Here is a 21304-nt window from a genome sequence, read left to right as displayed (position 1 = left end):
TTTATGAGAAAATAAATAATTTGCATATCAATTTAATGCAGGTCTGACTTGATTTAACGTTTAAGTTTGCTAGGCCATCTTGTAAGAGGCTATGCTTTGCCAACACTTTGTTGGCCTTTTGTGATGCTAGATTGGTTTTCATATCTTCCATGTTAGAAAAAATACGATATCAAGCTGTCTGGGGGGGAAAAAAAGTCTACTAGACGAATCTAATCCACAGAGAGTTTGGATTGACTCAACAAATAAGTTTATGGCAAGCACCCATATGATATATACTACAACCTCAGAATATTCTGGTCAGAACTTGTTAAATTTAACTCATGATTAGTTCAGCTATGACTCAATTACTAAATTGTTTCGGGCATCTAGTGGTGGGGGAAAATTCCCGGGATTTTCCTGACTTACATCAATATTTGCAAAATTCAAGGACTTTCCATGGTTGGGGAAAAAAATTATCATTTCTCCCAACTTTTTCCTGACTTCCCAGTAGTGTGGGACCCCTGTATAAATGTGCTTCTGCCCTAAAATCATCCCCTTGTGTATATAAATCATGTATCCTTGTCACCATAATACATGTAAAGAAAAAGAAATTCAGAAATGAAGTTTGGATATCTCTTCAAATAAAATTTTACTCCATGGCCAATCATATAAACTGTTCAACTACTTGTGGTGAAGAATATCTGCCTTCTTTTCAGTTCAAACTTCCATAGCAATGGATTGATATGACTAATTATTTGCAACATATAAGGATGAACTAAAGAAAAATGAGTTCAGGGGATGACAATTCCTATATTCATCTAGCCTGGACAGCTAAACATTTTAAAGCTGAGAAAGTGAAATCTCATTCAAATTTGAGTAACACAACTTTCATAAAGAAAAAAAGAACTAAATTTCTCATTTTTATGCTATTTTCTCCACATCATCTTTGCCAGTAAAGCAGTCATAACTGGAACTATCACCATCTGGAGCTACATATATCTTCCAATATTACTTTGATAATGTCCTTGCGTAAATCTTCTCTTCTTTAATAAATGCATGTTTCTGCATAATTCAATTCATTTAGTAATCAATTTCTCCCGTAGGATGACTTATAAGCTAGTAGAACATTTTTTTAGAGGAGGTAATCATAATAATGATGGGGCAATCATGGAAAATATATGCTGTCTTCAGAAAACTATCCATCTTGACTAGTGCTGCGATGAGTACTCAAGTACCCAAGTACAAATTGGTTACATCCTTGACTCCAGTCCAAATCTGGAACTTGAGTATCAGACCAAATGAGGATACAATTCCTACTGATAATTTGTTAAACAAACAAAAAACTCATTTAAATTTGCCTGAAAGAAATCATCCAGGTGTGTGTGTGATTTGGATTTTTAACGTAGCTTTAGCAATTTTTCAGTCATATCGCTTTGATGTCTGCAGTGTGGCAGTTTAAAGTGATCTCTAGCATTGGGGCATCATGCCATAGACATTTAGCATGATGTCCCACCCAGTCACATTATTCTGATACCAGGCCGATCAGTCCTAACACTAACCTCTTAATGCTGAGCACCAAGCGAGGCAGCTGTTAGTACCATTTTTGTAAGTCTTTGGTATGACTCGACCAGGGATCAAACCCACAACTTCCCACATCTGCTCTAACCACTAGGCCACTGAAGCGGTCGAAATCATCCAGGACCTCGTTTTTTTCTATATATCATGTATATGTGAGGTCTATACAAAATACTATTTTAGGAACACAAGGCAGGACATATACACGTGACCTACTTTTAATTAAATGATTTTCTAAGCAGTAATACATTTAGCCTAATAAAATAAAAACAATGTTTTGTTCAAATATTTTACTTCTCATGCTACAAGAGAGTATGCTATTTTTTTACCACTAATACTGCCATCTGATTTTAATACATTAAAGCAACAAATGGCCATACTACCAACACAATTTCCTACATTAAAGCAACTCATGATCTTAGCTATTCTAGCTACCCAAGATGCATTTCACTGACTGGATCACTGTGTTCCAATAGGTCAACCAATATAGATGGACAATTGGAATCTTTCTATCGTGATTTTTTAAAAATTCTGTGCACTTTTTATACAAAATATAGGAGCAAATTTTGCATTTCTTTATCAACGGACGGAAACTTCTAATTTGTATTCAACTTTTTTAAAATATGCCTTGGAAGGGTTTTATGGGTAGGCATGTGTTATAAACTGGTTAGAAACAGTGCCATCAGCATATAAAATGCTGAGTACTCAAGGCAGAATTTTGGTCTGCCACTTCAAGTACTCAATTGTAGCTTTAATCATGACAACTGTGAGTATTACCTACCTGAATATGTATCGTAGAACATCCACCATAAAGCACTATTTGGTGCAAAAAGAGCCAGTGAAACAAAGTATCCTCTGTAGAAACCAAGGATCCCATCCTGTCTATATACTTCCTGAATTACAGTAGATACAGTTCCAAATCGCCTTGTTCTCATTTCTGGAGGCACATGAATCCTCTGTAATGACTTCAGTTTCTTTTGTACATTGACCTCTGAGGAATTTTTTTGATTTCCAAGCAACATTATGTGCTGTGTGACAATATCTAATGGTACAGTGAGAGTCTGTCCAACAATGGAAGCTAATCCCCCTGATATAAAAGACTTGATCTGACTTGTATTGAGATTTGTATTTGTCCTGAGGTAGTCTCTTATTCTTTCATATGTTGTGATATATGCCAAAGATGGCAAAATCTGTGCACAATTCACCCAGAAACCACGATATAGGCCTTGCACACCCTCATTTCTGGAAATCTTAACAAAAGCATCAAAGGTACCTTTGTAAATTTCCTGACCAACTTGAATCTGAAGTCGAGTCTTAATCAAGCTAAATGGATATAAAATTCCACGTATCGTTAACCCACTTAACATGGTAAGTGGGTAATACTTTCTCTTGTCCATCATATACATTTCTACAACACGTATCTCTTCTGTCTCTATGCTATCCATTATTGTATTGTGCTTAATGAACAATTATGCAATTAATTATTATATGTATTATTAACTTAAACAGCAATCAAATTTATCCAAGAGCCATGTATCTTGAAAATGCAGAGAAAAAATACAACACAAATGCAAGCATTCCATTTTCTTGCCTCAGAGAGTCATCTATAGGTGGTCGCTACTGGTGTCAAAAGTTTTAATTCTGTACAAATCTCATTCTATTACAAAAACTTTGCGGGCATCCTGAAAAAGTAAAGAAAAAAATCATGATATATTTAAACTTGTATATATACTAAAGGTAGAAATGCACTGTGGCCTTTGAGGGTTAAAAAATAGCACTATAAGAATTATAGCCACTGTTGGTCCCCATCTCGCAACAGTGTGTCAAATGGCTCCTCAGCTATGCTTTTTTAACTGAACTTTTATCAGGAATTGATCCATTCCAACCATAAATGTCAAAAAAAAAATAAGCAGAAGAGACAAAACCCCTAATAGGGACATATTTATCCATAAGTCAACTTTTTAAGATATCACATAGATCTATAAAAGCCATAACTCTACCAGCAAGAGGTCAACATGTGCACAAGATCATATACCTGGCAGACAACTGCCTAATGGATCAACAAAGCAGTTGGCCAAGAAATCCAGGTCAGACTCTGTACAATGTTTTCTGTAGACATTTATTCCAAAACTGTTATCTGCATTTGTTATGAAAACAACTGTTTTAAGGTTTAATTTTGTATTTTCATCCATATTTGATGGCATATTTGCATCATTCTTTCAATAATGAAAGGCCCTTATGACATGATGTTTTCTGTCAATGTTGGTAAAATTCTGTCAAGTGATATTTTTCATGTAAAATCAATTAACATTTTACTATTTATAGCAATGTGGTCATACCTGATGGCAGACTGATGAAATCGGTATAATCTGAAATGTCATCAAGGTAAAATATACTCTGTCAAATTTTGTAATGTTCTTTGGAATAATTCTGAAAACTTGTTAGGTTATAATTATGTCCTGCACTTCATCAAGGTTATAACTATGTCCTACATATCATCAAGGTTATAACTATGTCCTACATATCATAAAGGTTATAACTAGGTCCTACATATCATGAAGGTTACAACTACGTCCTATGTTTCATCAAGGTTATAACTAGGTCCTACATATCATAAAGGTTATAACTAGGTCCTACATATCATGAAGGTTACAACTATGTCCTACGTTTCATCAAGGTTATAACTAGGTCCTACATATCATGAAGGTTACAACTATGTCCTATGTTTCATCAAGGTTATAACTATGTCCTACGTTTCATCAAGGTTATAACTATGTCCTACGTTTCATCAAGGTTATAACTATGTCCTACGTTTCATCAAGGTTATAACTAGGTCCTACATATCATGAAGGTTACAACTATGTCCTATGTTTCATCAAGGTTATAACTAGGTCCTACATATCATGAAGGTTACAACTATGTCCTATGTTTCATCAAGGTTATAACTAGGTCCTACATATCATAAAGGTTATAACTAGGTCCTACATATCATGAAGGTTACAACTATGTCCTATGTTTCATCAAGGTTATAACTAGGTCCTACATATCATAAAGGTTATAACTAGGTCCTACATATCATGAAGGTTACAACTATGTCCTATGTTTCATCAAGGTTATAACTAGGTCCTACATATCATCAAGGTTATAACTATGTCCTACATATCATCAAGGTTATAACTATGCCCTACGTATCATAATGGTTATAACTATGTCCTACATATCATCAAGGTTATAACTATGCCCTACGTATCATAATGGTTATAACTATGTCCTACATATCATCAAGGTTATAACTATGTCCTACATATCATCAAGGTTATAACTATGTCCTACATATCATCAAGGTTATAACTATGTCCTACATATCATCAAGGTTATAACTATGCCCTACGTATCATAATGGTTATAACTATGTCCTACATATATATCATCAAGGTTATAACTAGGTCCTACATATCATCAAGGTTATAACTATGCCCTACGTATCATAATGGTTATAACTATGTCCTACATATATATCATCAAGGTTATAACTAGGTCCTACATATAATCAAGGTTATAACTATGTCCTACATATCATTAGCTTATAACTATGTCCTACACACTGAAGTTATAACTAAGTCCTATGTTGTCTCATATGGATGCCATTGTCCCCATAGGATATTGAATGAGGTCAATATAAACTCACTGCTAAGCCAACTGCAATGTACTAATAAAATGTACTATATTGACTTGCTGTTTATTTTCTTTCCACAGTCCGCTATATGTATTTTATTCATTTTATGTTGGTGAAAAAGAAAAATTAAGCCGAGTTGTTAATGTAGAAAACCTTGATTAACAGACAGGGAATTGATTGCCAAAACATTATGAATGAGTTTATTGATGTTGCTAACAATGATGTAATCCTGCCAATAGATTGGAAGATCAGAGATATAACAGAAAAACTTAAATCGCTGTATCGTTTGAATGCATCATACAAATTATCTGAAACAAATCCAGAGTAGACTAATAAGCTGATAAATTTGTTGGTAACTTTAGAAATAGAATGAAAACAAACTTGGACAAAATTTGGAGGCAAACAAAGAATAAGAAACTGCAGAATATCATACATGAAAGCTATACCTTCAAAAGAAACAGGATAACTCACTTTATTAAGTCTTTAAGTACCATTTTTTAAGTCTTTGGTATTTCTAACCACAAGGGGGGTGTATCTGATTGCACCACTGGGTGATGATCAACCGTGTTATAATGCACTCAAACATGTCCAAAAAGTGTTAACTGGTAACAATGCTTCCATCAATTTTTTTCCACCATCAATGATGCATTAAAACACTGATATGGATGCCAACAAAAACAATCTGGTGGTGTACAATGATGTGTTACTCAAGAATCAAGTCAATCTGAAACACATATTTTTGCAAAGCTGCACTGACGTAATTTGACTTTAATGCTACATTTATGTTCCCAAAGTGATCCATGCGGGCTTAAACGTGTCAATTTAAAAAACAATACATCAAAAAATTAAAAAATGTCCAGCAGCAATACCATTGAATTATACAAAAGATGATGCCATGAAGCCACTCGTGAAAATCATGAAATAATTCAGAAAGCAATCAAAGCCTGCAAACATGTCAAAAGTATGTTACAGTTGTGACAGACTGTGTGAGAAAACCTCCGTCAGGTTTGAGCAAAAATTTGCACCAATAATTTAGCCCACTAAAGAAATTTGCCAAGGCCACCAAAACAACCATACAACAAATGGCAGCACTCAGAGGAACAAAAGAAGCACTGGAACCAGTTCGTAAGATAGCTAGACGCACCAAGATTTGACACCTTAGAACTGATGAAGGTCTCTTTGCTGTCAAACAGTCATCAGGAACCTTCAGAAGAAATTCAGCTTGATTATATAGAAGCCAATCATATTACACAAGCACATCAAAATCTGTGGTTATACATGAACCAGCATCATAATGTCAACATAGGCCTGCAAATTTCCCAACAAGACTTTCATATGTTGTACCCGATTTATTACTTTTCACTGGGCAGGGCCCTGAGTGGCCAAGTGGTCTAAAACGCTCTCCATTACAGATCACTGCCATCTCACCTATGTCTGCTTGGGTTCGAGTCTCAGGCTTGGCCAATGTGGGTATGTGAGAAAGCTTGCAGTAGTTTCCCGTGGGTCAGTGGTTCTTTCCGGGGGTTTTCCAGGTTCTTCCTCCAGCAGTTATACTGGCCGCCACATATAGCCTATCTTGTGCTGAAAAATGGCATTAAACCCTAAAACAACTTTTCACTGGAACATCTGGAATTGTTCAGGAAGTCCATCATTGACATGTATTTTCATGCATGTGTTGGTAATTACAAATGCTATGCTGTGGCACTTTCTGAAAAGACACTTGCTGTAATGCTGGTGGCTGAATGAAAGTGACTGATGCACTTGATGAAAATTTGTAACTTGTTTCATATTTTAATAATAATATCCTACCATGAACTGAATGTTGGCTTACTCAAAGTCAGCTGGGATAAATCAAGAACAATTGTGGGGTCACAATGAAACGTTCTGCAGCAAAATTAACTGGAAATGTCCCCATGTGGTTGACCCAAATACAGCTTCAGTAACATTAATGTTATCCAGGTAAGAGGTCACACAAATGCAAAAACTTGTTGAATATCTCCATTTCTCGCAGTCATTCCACCATTGTTGGCAGCAGCGGCTCCAATGGTTGCAAAAGCTGCAGTGTTAGGGGCTGTCAGAATTGCATCAGGAATGGCTTTGAAAAAGGCAGTTGATGGTCACATAAAAAAAGAAGAGACCTTCATTTGCAAGGCACAAGTCACCAAATATCCTTTGGCAGGGGTCTTCAATTGCTCGGTCGCAGAAGATCATGCCACTGACCAATCTTGATTTACTGACAATGGCACAATTGAAAAAACATTTTTTGGGTTATGTGAGATAAACTTGCAGCAATGGTGCCACAGACATGTGAAAGAAGTATCACCAATCTGGATTCATCCACAGATCCTGGCACTTACTGGGTTGCATATGTTTGTATTTTGACTTGTACATGTGTATATACTTTTGCCTCCAGTCAAATTAGCTAATTATTTAACCAAGTATCATAAACAACCATTGTTTTATTCGACTATGCCAGTACAAACACAGATGGATGGCTCCATATGCGGTCATCTTGTCAATGAAGCATTGTGTGCACTGCAGAGTTCACCAAACCTGCAAGCACTTATTGATTTCACATTAAAGTAGGTGTAATCATACACAACCATAACATTTACAGTCTAACTTGGCTTGACAACACGGAGCCAAGGTGGATCTAACTCGATTTGCCATCAAAGTGGATTTGTCTGAGTTTACCAGTCATGTAGGTGTTGATCCAGATGTGCTCATGATTTTAGAAGAGCAATCTGGCAAACATAAAACATCCAATGTGGGACATTCAAGATATCATTGTTAAACACAAAAGCGACTTTATGGTAAAGAATCTGATGAAACTCACTGATAAACATGGAATCAGGGACACCAACGTGTCGGTTGCATTTTGCAAAATCTACGTTGATACAGCTAATATTACAACAAGACAATATGTGCATAAAGAAATCACTCATACGCTCGCACCACCAGTGACATGCAGCAACTTGATGAAGCACAATCAAAGGAATATCATTAAAAAAGGAAAGGAAAACACTGACTTATTTACCTTAGCAAATGACGAACTTATTTCAGGTTCTCTTGATAAAAATGCCTTTGACTGATCTGAACATCAGATCTTAAAATAGCAAGAGTCTGGATCATACTTGTTTATCATAAAATGGATGTAAAGAGTTGGTGGGGTAGACTGGTGATTTTGATAAATAATCAACGGCATCCTTGATATTTGTCACCTATATCACATACCAACAAATCTGGTCATGCTGTAGATTTTTTCACATACACATTATCAAAATCTTTAGTTGCCAGAGACGAAACTCAGTTTGAAGCACTCAACATTTATCCCAACGAGTACTTAACCGGCTTTGGCATTTGAGTTTAAGATTAGATTTTTATCATCATTATATATGTAATGGAATCTAACTGCAGTGATGAGGTTGCAGAATTTACCAATGGGGTGTTAGGTCAGCTGGCAGTGGATGCCAACACCGATAACAATTTTGTTCCACTTGTAAATAAATAACTGCTTCAAAGTGGTGCCACCAAACTCTTGTATGAACTGTCACATAATTTTGTTATTGCTCAAGTAGAAATTGCCATTTCGAATCACCCTGATGTACCACAACCAACTCAAGGCCAGCTTGGAATTATCTCATGTGTGCATTGACTGCAGCACCAGGTGGGGTTGTTTCTACCATGATGAAGTAGCAATCACTGATGTCTCCACTCTGGTTATGTCCACCATCGAATATTTTAAACCAACACTGACTCAACTGTTATTCAACAAGAACATTTGGTTCACAATTATCGGGAAAAGACAATTGTTAGATGTCATAGGCTCTTGTATAATCAGTGTGTTTTTGTATGAGGGGTGCCAAAAAACCACCAGAACTCACCATCGCCAGAGATTTAAGTATTCCCAAGGAAGAAGTTTCTTACAACATTTCGAGACCATTGTACCAATCAAAAAGAATTGCTGGCTAGACATGTGTGTGCGTATTGCGCCTGCGCATGATGATGAGACTGGACAAGGTCTGTCTGTCGTGCAATTAAAACATGTAATTGTAATATTGATAGAAGAACTATGACAGACCCTCAGTCTTACCTAAAAAATAAATCAAAGCCGAACAACAGCTGCAAGATGAAATTATCAAGAGAAACCTTTTGATCTTGAAATAAAAACGGGTAAGTCTGGTCGCAGATGCTATTTGTAGACTGTTGGTCTTAGTATTACTGGCATCATGACAACATCAACCACTGCAGGTGCACCAATCAGTATAGTTGACAGAGCTATATCAATAGTAACCAGTGTCTGATGGTGTGAGCAAGTTAATCTTGATGCAACTGCATTTCCACTATGTGTCTATTCCAAATTGCTTGTGGCCACACAAAGCTGTCTCAAAACGATCAAAAAATTATACTCAATTGCAATCAAGTATAAAATAATCAGTATGGCCAAGTTTGAGATTGTGATGGCGGAAATGGAAAATCACTGACAACTCCAACTATATACAAGAAATCATGCAGTTGCAGCTTTACAAACAGTAAAACTCAAGAAAAAACATGATCTTCATGCAATGTGTATATATTGATCGCTACCATAAATTGTTGTTGTTGTTGTTCTAGGGTTTAACGCCATTTTTCAGCACAAGATAGGCTATACATGGTGGCCAGTATAAGTGGTGGAGGAAGAACCCTGGAAAACCCAGGGAAGAACCACCGACCCACGAGAAGCTACTGGCAGGCTTTCCCACATACCCATGCTAGCCGAGCCTTGGACTCAAACCCACACAGAGGTGAGATGGCAGTGATCTGGAACGGTGAGCGCTTTAGACCACTCAGCCTCTTGGGGCCCCCACACCATAAATTGATTTTTGCCTGTCTGAGTAGCACCAAGATCATCACTCACTCGCTCTGCAGAGATATTTCCTTTCCACAACTGCTGCAGACTAGCAATGAATAGTAGGGAAGGGGCTGTTTGACCACACTTGATACCCTATGGGGACACAGACAGCCATAAGAGACTCTAGCCCCCATGACTGAAACAATCAGGTCACCTGTGTGTTTACACCTCTACCAACCCATCAGCAAAAAGTTAACCAAAACATATATGGGCCGTGAAGGGGGTTAGCTTGTCATGGGAGTTAGAGGCAAGGATGGGTGTCACTGTACCCATTGGGTAGAACATGAGGCAAAATGCCCATTTCCATACTACTTTCCTACACGTTAAAGTTATAACCATGTCCTACATATTATCAAAGTTATAACTATGTCATATTATTAGAGTTATAGCTACAGTATATCCTTATCAAAGGAAGTGCTTTACAATTCAAGAAAAGCAAACATAAATAAACTCCCCATTACAAACTTTTATTTCAAATGTAATTCCATGCAAATAAAATGTCTCCCCATCAATTACATACCAATGAAAATCAACTTCAAGTTGAATGTTTTTACTGAAAACAGTTATGTGGTTGTTGCAGTTGTTTTGTTGTTGTAGGGTGTAACGCCATTTTAACACAAAATAGGCTATACATGGGGTATAACTGGTGAAGGAAGAACCACCGACCCACGGGAAACTACTGGCAGGCTTTCTCACATACCCATGTTATCCAAGCCTGACACTTGAATCCACGCAAACAGAGGTGAGATGGCAGTGATCTGGAATGGTAAGCGCTGCAGACCAGAAAATAATTTCATTGATATGCTATTTTTGGACTGTAATTGATCACAACAGAAATACTTATAATTGGGGGTGAAATGATTCATTGATAAATCAATACTTCTTCTGTAACGATACACATATTAATACAATAGACAGAGAAATGATATAAAATGATACTTACTGTATGCAAGTTATTTTAGTCTTCAGCAGTTATGAATAATTATTATTAGTTTGCCTTATTATTCTTTAAAATTAGAATTCATCCGAAACAGCATCTGTATTCACATGCACTCATTTTAAAAAATACTTTTGAGAATCCTCAGGATTAATAATATGACCCCCCCCACGTCAATTCTCTTAACCCAGCATCATGTTCAGCATTTACTATACATTCCAAACGTGTCCCACATGCATAATGCAGTAGTTTACTCATCACTTAATAACCACTTTTCCGTGAAGTTTATAAAGTGAATTGTATCATATCTACTTTGGTCGATTTGAAAGCTACGCTTCCGGTTTGTCACACAGTAAAATATGTTACACTGAATACTCATTGGTGGTTATTGCTTGTTCCAGTCCAGGTTAAACAATAACAACCAATCAGAAATTAATGTAGCTTGTTCCCTGCATGACAAAAAGGAAGTACTGACCAAGTAAGAGAGAAACTTTGCGCAGAGATCATTAATTGATACGTCAAGTACTTAAACAGAGATGCTGCCAGGGTATGCGATTGCATGAATCATGCAAAAGTTGTTCAAATTCGCAAACTTGGAGAATAGCCACTCCCGCAAATTATTTAGCTGAATGCTCCGCAAATGACAATGTGCTAGACAAAGTATGCAATTTTTATTTAACCTTTCTTGTCGCAACATCTGTGTTTTATGTAGGCAACTGTTTACACATCTGGGTTCTTTAAGCATGTCATGACTGGCTGTTAAACTAAATTTGATTGGCACATGATGCCCAGAAATAAGCATTATTATCATGTAGTTTGAACCTTCCATGAAGGAGGTTTTACAAATACGTGTTCAAAATGCGAGCTACCTAGAAAACCCAAAATGTCTGATTCCTGGTATGGTTCATTACAATTTAGTTTGGCAAATACTGGCTGATTTTCATGATGATGACAATAATTTTTAAAGTTCTGAAGTATATCGGATTATTGGAGCTGAGAAAATGTTCATGGAGATACCAGTAAGTGATTTTGAGATCGAAAATGGTGTTAAATACAAGTCACATGTACATATTGGATGGACAAAAATAGATGACATGACGGTCAGCCTTCCCTTCAGTGGTATTTTGAAATTAAATTTAGAAAGGGCAGAATACTGGGCCTAATTAAAATACACACAATTTAGAAGTATAATGCAATTTTCATTTTTTTAATCAATCAATTTTGCCCTGCAGAACATATTACAAAACTATATATCAGATAAGGGTAAAAACATAAAATTAAGCAGTAATGATATTTATTTGAATACCTCTGTCTGCACAAACAGACTATGGCACTGATGAACTTAAAACCCTAATACATCATTATGGAACTGATAAGAATTCTTGCACTGGAGTCAGTAAACCACCGAATCAACAAAGTTTATTTTAGTGAAAAATCCTATTTTGAATCAGATGTATCTAAAAGATAATATTTGTGAGTTCTGGAAAATTGTACATAACAGTTTTAAAAAATCAGTTTCTTAAAATATTCAAGCTAGAAAGCTAGCTGTGTATATGCCTCTTCATAAGGAAGCACAGACCACTATTCATACACTGATCGGCAACAGATTATGTGCAGAACTATTTAACAGATTAATGCTTTGGTCACTAGAGGTGACATCTTTTACAGATGTTGATTTCAGTAATGCTCTTAGAACGTGGCACATAAAGAAAGAAAGACAGATACTGAAGTGTTAGGTAAATATTGTACTATGTACTATGGCCGTTTCTTCCTCTCCCTCTCTTTATTCCACTCCCTCTTATTTATTTGATAAATGGGGAGGTCTCCCTTAAGAGAAAACCATGGCAGTTTATCTCCTTAAATTGTACATGGGGGAAAAACTTGGAATTTCTCTTTTTATGCAGAGATATTTAACCAGTGAATGAAGATGCTGATGGAATAAATAAAATTAACACAGAATCAGTGATGGGGCAGATTTCAAACCATTCAAGTTTATCACCTTGTCTAAAAAATTTAAAAATAATATTATAGGACTGGGTGTTGTCAATAGTTTTCTATCTTCACTAAGAAATATTAGTACCTAAGGCTGCAGCAGCCTTTTGCATCTGCAGGAAGTACGACAGATTTTGATAGTATTCATCTTCATTCCCATGACCAGATTTGTTCTAGATAAAAATTTTCCTTACGTGCAGACATTTTATTTGTCTGCTTTGAAGATAACATCATAATGTCTTCCAAGATTAAGTGAGACATGACATTTGTAATAAGATATTTTCAAAGTATTCATGCTGTGCAAAACAAAGGGTCTGGTCGCAAAAGTGAGTTAAATGAAGCCACCATTAAATGGCTTAAAACGCTGAATAAAACTCTCTGGCAACAAACAAATAGTCTCTTTGAAGGTATTTTTGTTATTTTGACATCAATGAGAATAGCATATAAATATCTGATAACTGTATGTCTGTCTGTAATGTGCATGCTGGAACTGTATGTCTGTCTGTAATGTGCATACTGGAAATACAACCAAGAATGTCAACATACATAAAAGGGCACCCACTACCTTTCAAAGATGGAAAGACCATCAAGTTCATATACATTATCGATATGTATCGTATTGCAGGCGGTGTATCATTTCACCCCTACTTATATTTTTGGAAAATGTCTGATTAATAAATTAGCTGTGATTGCTTCAAAATATGCAATCAATTATATTTAATTATGATTACTTATTACAGTTACCTGTGTCCTGGTAACCTAATTGTATGGCAGTTCTCATTTATAAAATATATAAAGCCCTTTACGCCCGAGTGCTGCAACATTTGGTCAAATTCTTTTCTGTGCTATGTGATAAGTAACTTAATGTTTATTTCTATCATTAGTAACAGTGTCCACATTTTATGGCAGATAAGCATCATTTGTACAAAACTGAAAGCCCTTGAATGAAAGGTTACTGTCAAATTTAGCCAAATTTTGTTGAGTGGCTTCTGCAAAGCTGTTTAAGGTTTTTCTATTTTTAGTAATGGTACCTACCTACATTTCATCAGTTGTATACATTTTAAAGAAAGCTTTAAATCAAAATTTGGTAGAATTCTGCTGAGCAGTTTTTAAGAGTTGTTTCTATTTTTAGTAATGGCAGCCATATTGGACAGCAGATTAATTCAATTGTCTTCTTGCCATGATCATTTTTGTCAAATTTAAAAAATACCATTGAGTGGTTTTTGAAAATAAGTTTTACACATTTTCTGTTTTGTGTAATGGCAGTCATATATGACAGGATCAGCATCCTTGGTAAAAAAAGAATTTCAAGATTATGCCATGGTGTATGAAGAGACAGATCGACGGGTAGTTAGGCAGATAGATGGTCCGCAAAAAGGTAATTACTATGGGGCTCCTGTATGAGCCTTATAACTTTGAAGATGAAGATGCTTTTATTTGTGGATTTGTAAATTTTACCTCATATACCTTCTGTTTTAGTATTTATAAACTTTCAATCAGTATATACTTATGACTACATCATGCCATCAAGACCAACAAATAGTCATGTATAACACAGAAGTACGAATCATCCACTGAGTAAAATTCATTACACAGTTAATGTTGTTCACGAATCAGCCATTCCTTTTTTTGTCCAAGTATGCTGATCTACTGTAACATTCATTTATAATTTTCTCTATTAAGAATTATTTCTCTCTTTGATGTCATTATCATTCAACTTTGCTTTTTTTACAGTGGCTTAACACCTAAAATACGCCACATTTTTCCAGTTTGTAAACAGCGCTATTGGTACATTTATAAAAGCTGGAAAAAGTCTTGTTTCAAAATACAAAATGTCTAATCCCAGTTGTTGTAACTCTCTAGAGGGCAAATGAATCTTGAGAATTTTACACATTAAGTTCCAAAAGAACACGGACATAATTCAGAATTTTAAACATTTACTTCTTCATATCATAAACAAAAATTGACTGCCAACAACTAAATTTTACAAGCCATCTGACTTATGAGAACTACTAGTCTGACAGGAAATATATTAATTTACTATCACAATCTTTGATTAGTTTTATTTCCAGATACATTGTTTTCAAATAGATATTCAATGTCAATTTAAAATTTTGACATCTTGTGTGACTGCGGACACTGCTAGCACCAACAGAGACATGGGTGTACATACAAAATTGAAATGTTATAGGAATATTTGTCCATTTTCTCTGATGAAAAGCATACATAAAAGGGTTGATATTTGAGGGAAATAGGACAATATATTACAGGAAAGACCGCAATGCCATGCTCTATGTGTGACACTGTCAATGACCGATGGCCTTCAGATTCTCTTCAGTGCATCAAAAGTCAAATCATTTCCAACATGTTGATTCAAGAAAAAAAACAGCATGCCAATAGCAGCAAACAGCAATTAAATACAGAAAGGTTTGTGTCACAACAAAATACAAAATCTCATGCAGTTTTTCCTTGAAATGATATACATTGTTTCATTTCAGTTTATTACTCACTGAGAAAGCTTTGAAATTGATTAACAAAAGATTTAACAAAAGTCATAGTATAAAATTTATATTTTAAATGTGCTTTATATCAAATCTGTTCACATCTACTAAAATATATTCTTTAAATATTTGACAGAAAAAAATTTAATCTAATTGACTTAAATGGTGATAATAATGTCAAGTTGTGTTTGCATTTTCACCCAGTATGAGGATAATATAGAAATATTATTATTACAATTTTTTGCCTGATAAGGAGCTGTTATAAATTCTGTTTCCGCTTATCTGGGTCTATTGTAGGAATTGCTGAATTCACAATAATTTCTATAACAATAGCATTAAAATAATCAACCAAATGCATATAAATCACACATCATTTTTTGCAAGCCCTATATTTCTTTATCATTAAACCCCATCATCCATATACAGAAAACTGTGCTCTTGTTCTAAATTATACCTAACATATAGTAACAAAACATATGCTGACAAGTTAACACTATAGGATATTTCTATAATTTCAATAAACATCAATTCCCCTTTAAATGTATACATAAAACTTGTGCAAATATTATGTGCATCCCAATCACAGTAGCCAGTGTGTACATGTGCAAACTAGTCATATAATGCAAGACATCTACCCTAATAATGATGTTGTCTGGTTCACCCAAAAGCATAAACATCAGGTAAGACATCTTACATTGTAGGACATTACCCTGTACAATAAGTTTTACATGGTTTCTAGTCAATTCACCCCCACTTTATGCCAACTCGCCCCACTTCCAGTCAACTCAACCAATATAAATAATCTATTTGTGTCAACTCACCCCCACTTCCAGTCAACTCAACCAATATAAATAATCTATTTGTGTCAACTCACCCCCACTTCCAGTCAACTCAATCAATATAAATAATCTATTTGTGTCAACTCACCCCCACTTCCAGTCAACAATTATTAGTCTATGTTGGGCAGAACTGTCTTATATGAATTGTCCATGTCCCTTTAAAGGGCACAGAGTGAGAAATTAAACTTGCAGATCATGATTGCAGTATACATTATTATATTATTGTTAAGTTATCATTTACAGCTGGGGTGAGTTGACTCTGAAGTGGATGCAAGTAGGCATAAAGTGAAGTGATTTTTTTCTGGTTTAATATTAATTCACATTATACAAATGCAAAAATAGCAAACACAAAAAGAAACACATCTTGTAAATTTAATGCAATGTATGACTGAGACAAGCTGAACCTGAAGTGGAGGTGACTTGGCATGTGTTTGCTGACAAAAAGTGGGAGCAAGTTAGCGTGAAATGGAGGTGAGTTATAGTACAATTCACATAGCACACGTATGCGATCTAGGTCATGCAGTTACAGGTGTCATTTTGGTGAAATTGATTACACATACCTTTAACTCTTTACCTTCTGCAAGTTCTTGCTGCCCTGCCTACTAAGCCTGATAAGCAGCTTGCCTTCTAGCAGCTGTTTTTAGGCTGAACCTCTGAGCATCATAATGGCTGCATGAGTGAGAGCTTCCTGAGTTAGTGCACATTCTATCTACATTTTCTATATCAATCTTGTCACATGAAAACTAATAGTATGTAGTTTAATGAAAACTAATATTTTAAACACTTACCAAAGTTTTGTGCCACTCATTTCCACCAACAAGTACATATAATTCTCAGAAATCAATTTTTATATTCACATATTTCATAATAAAAATATACCTCAAGATTTTCTCAACTCTATTTTGCACAAATGGAATATTTCTTTGGGAAAAAACTGTACAAAGAAATCTCCCTTGCATTTTCATCTAAATTAAATGTTGGCCCTGAATATACTGTAAAGTCGTCAACATTTAATGGTCCCACATATTCCAACCAGAAAAGATTGTCCCTCATTTCATCCTCAGATTCAGATAAATCTAAAATGTCAAGTGTCGAAACAGGACTTATATTAATGTCTGATCCTTCGTCTTTAATGGGATCATTAAAGGCAATGTCAGCAATTTCAAATCCTTCAAACTGACCTTGTTTTCAAAAGAAATTCCTGCTTATATGCTGTAAAACTACTAATAGAACACTTTCATCAATTTATGTAAGAACTATTATCATTAGCAAAAATTATTGTTAAAAAGACCAGACGTTTGTGATTTCATACAATGCAAAGCTTTAATACTAAACATTTATTTGCATCTCTGGGGTTTCCCAACCTTGGCCAGAAACACATGTTTGTGCTACCCGGGACAGAGAGAGTATTATTAGCATCTTGTATATGACGTAAAAGGGAATATGCCTGTGGTATGGAAAAAGTTATACTACAAACGTTGTTGTTATGGGGTTTAATGCCATTTTTCAGCACATGATAGGCTTTGCATGGCGGCCAGTATTAAAGGTGGAGGAAGAACCCGGGAAAACCCTGGGAAGAACCACCGACCCACAAAAAGCTACTGGCAAGCTTTCTCACATACCCACATTGGCCAAATCCGAGACTCGAACCCATGCAGACAGAGGTGAGATGGCAGTGATCCGTAACGGAGAGCGCTTTAGACCACTCGGCCACTCGGGGCCCCCTACTACAAACGTAAACAGAGACGTGACAATGTAGTCATTTATAAACCAAGCCTGGGGAAACACCAGCAGGAAAAAATTGGAGGCAATTATGTAACTTCATTTATATCTTCTGTATGTCATGTCCCATCTTTTTCCAATTCATACATAATACCTATTTTTCCCATTCAGATATGTGCTTTCATACAAATAAAAGACCAGAAAAATGGCTGTCAATTCAGATTTATTTTAGTTAAATTTTACATCATGCTAAATTATCATTTTGAAGAAATTTCATATGTTAATACTAAGAATAAAACTTATTGTATGTTACTCCTATATCCCATTCATAGCTGAACATCCATAAAGAGATGGCTGAAGATGCATGCAAATTCTTGTTTATATCATTGTATATTTGATTCCCCCTGCACAATTAATAGTTCAATCCAATACCGACTTTCTTGACCCCGTGTAATGTTGAACTGCCATTATAAAAGTCCATAGCGATCGATAATTTTCTACTGGAATTTTTGTTATCAAAATTAATGTGTAGATTACTAAAAATTTAGAACTGAATAAACTTTGATATAACTATATTACGATTAAATTTAAAAAAATAAAATTATTTTTTAAACTTATATCAATAAATGCACTTACATGATCCATGTGACTTGTACTACAGTGGAAGGTGAGTTTGCAATAAGGCAAGTTGACCTGCTTCCGTTTTAGACAACACATAATTTTAAAAATGAAAATTATTAATAACTTTTGATAACTTAAATCCACTTTATTTTTCAAGGATAACTTCATGATGTATTAAATAATACTCAATAGATAACACTTTCTTTGTATGGATTTAGCCAGTGGTGAGTGTGAATTGTTTACACCGCTGTCTGGCTTTTCTGCACATGTTAAGGTTTCCATCACCAATATTGACACAAAACACAAAACAAATTTGACATATTGGCCAAAAGAAAATACTGCAATGCTTACTATTTGAATAGAGGCAATTGTCACCAGAATATTTTGTTCAAAATAATATTAATTTTGGACACATGGGATACCAAACCTGTGTTTTCATGGCTCACGATATGTTGGCCATATTATGTGCATTGCTTTGAAAAGATATAATGTTCATGCATCAGGCTATGGAAATGAAATATAATATTTTGAACACTTTCTGTCAGAATTTCAGTAAGTAATTTGGACAGGTTTATAGCTGGTTTTACAAAATTCAATGTAACAATGCAACTACATGGTTACAAAAAGTTAGTAAAATTTCAATATTTTTTAAAATAAACTATTATACAGAAGAGAAACAACAATGAATAGGATGTAATGTGTTTACAACATTTCGTTTATAGGGGTAAAACATTACTAAAGAATTTAGAAACAGACTATACACCAGGGAATTTACTGAGAATCCCATTCAAGCAGGAAGTTGACATGTTGTACAGCAGACAATAAAATATGTGAGACAACTTCTTGCAAAATTAGAAACTTGGATTAATATGAAGCGTTGTTCTAAGATAAACATTTTCATCTTTTAAATAATGCATTTACCTGTATGTTTCTAAAGGATAAATATTAAATATGTTTTTCTTTGTTACAAGTTCAAGGTTTTGTGTACTTTATGAATATCACTTTCGTTTATTAAAGGACGATCGTTCTTTCTTGATAAAAAAAAAATATTTGATTTTCGACCAAAAATAACACGTGATCCAATGTTTACAGAACTGACGTATCATTGCACAGAATTACCCAACGCACAAAATTGGCCCTCATTGTGGTATACACTGCACGAAAAGCTAACGGCGAATATGTATACACCGTAGACCGATAAATCAGCCCTTCACCCGTAATGATATTGATGTTGAAGCTAACCCGAAAATCAGTATCAGGAGCGAAGGGCTGATTTATCCGTCTATATACACCGGTGTACATTTGAAATTCACACTTATTTAGGGCATTTACCTAAAAATGTTATCTGTAAGTGACGGATATTGAAGTAGACGGTTATTGTAGTGATACAGCACTAACGTATTTTAGCCTAAATACTCGTGCACTGTATACCAAAAATTCGTCTGTCAGTGTCATCTGATCATAATTTTACCCGGAAATGATTCGGTTAAAAAAGATTCCGATCGTGATGGTAACTATAATACTTGATAGCGGTGAATAACCTACCAGGTTCCTTTCTATTCCTTATGGTAAAGGCCGAATATGTTCGGATGGAGTGGCTGTATGTACTAGTCTCGTTTCCGTGCTCTCTTTGTTCCATTCCTCTTTGTTATGAATGGAGAGAGTTCAGGGAACCAGACTAAGAATGTACAGAGCAGACTAGACTTAGGGGGCGCTCTACAGATATCATGAACTTTTGTGAGTGACGTGTGTAAGGTGAAATTGTTTACATTTGCAACATGCACAGTAGAGAGAATACCACTATACGTCTTTGGTACTTTCATGTACTATAGCTGAAATATCTCTGGAAATTGCCCATAATCTAAGCACATAGCTAACAAAATCACTGATCCCTTGTTCTAAAAAATTCAGCCATAATTAAAGTACATTATCTTTAGCAGTTATTAAAATAAGGAAACGGAAATTTGCAAGACGAGACAATACTAGCTAGTGAAAGTGCAATGAATGAATTACCAAATATATAAAGTGTAAAAAAAATCTTCTCATTTCTTTACAGTTTACCTCTGAACTCAGGGAAGTGAAAATGACCAAACGGGGCTTACAGTTTCTTGTTAGCTGCACATCTGAAGTAAGACCAAACTGTATGTTCTTTAACACAACTTACACATCAATCATATAATTTAAAAGGGGGAATTAAAAATTATATGAACAATACCTAAGATATACAGGTTAGTTTCTTAAGTAGCCAGTGAAACCAGTGTAAATTCTTTTTCGTAAAAAATAGAATTATGTGCAAAATACAAAACTGTAGAGCGCCACCTAAAGAATCTGTTTCAATATGAGATATCCATATATACATACAGATCGGCGACTGCGATGAGCCAGGGGACAGAACTCGTCAAGTCTAATGAGTAGACTGTCTACGATGTGTTTTAAAAATAAGAAGTAACTTTAGTGAGGTTTGGCCCAAAAGAGGGGGAGAGGGGTCTCTATTTTGATAAGATCTGTTAGTGTGTGACTGTGACAGATTATCTGAATCTTTATCCGAGTTTCAAAGTTAACCTAATAAAA

General features: G+C 35.2%; 1 protein-coding gene across 6 annotated transcripts in view; it reads right to left on the bottom strand.

The window, feature by feature from the left end:
- The window catches only part of LOC149794151 (solute carrier family 25 member 44-like), a 36148-nt gene extending 15780 nt beyond the window's left edge, over nt 1-20368 (bottom strand). The window contains exons 1-3 of one of the 6 annotated variants that reach the window (XM_089968228.1): nt 20279-20296; nt 16951-17059; nt 2336-3236 (exon numbers count right to left, since the gene is read on the bottom strand). In XM_089968228.1, coding sequence (XP_089824354.1) covers nt 2336-2999 — 664 coding nt within the window. In that variant the 5' untranslated portion in view covers nt 3000-3236; nt 16951-17059; nt 20279-20296. Of the gene's footprint in view, nt 1-2335; nt 3237-10641; nt 10789-16950; nt 17060-18748; nt 18833-20065; nt 20201-20278 lie in introns of those variants that run through there. The other 5 variants (XM_089968229.1, XM_089968231.1, XM_089968227.1 and 2 more) reach the window with 5 other exon arrangements.
- Between the last annotated feature and the right edge of the window lie 936 nt (nt 20369-21304).

The sequence above is a fragment of the Sinohyriopsis cumingii genome, chromosome 8 (genome assembly GCF_028554795.1).
Source record: "Sinohyriopsis cumingii isolate HCF-2022 chromosome 8, ASM2855479v2, whole genome shotgun sequence".
Taxonomy (NCBI): domain Eukaryota; kingdom Metazoa; phylum Mollusca; class Bivalvia; order Unionida; family Unionidae; genus Sinohyriopsis; species Sinohyriopsis cumingii.
This window is presented reverse-complemented; position numbering and strand designations above follow the sequence as displayed.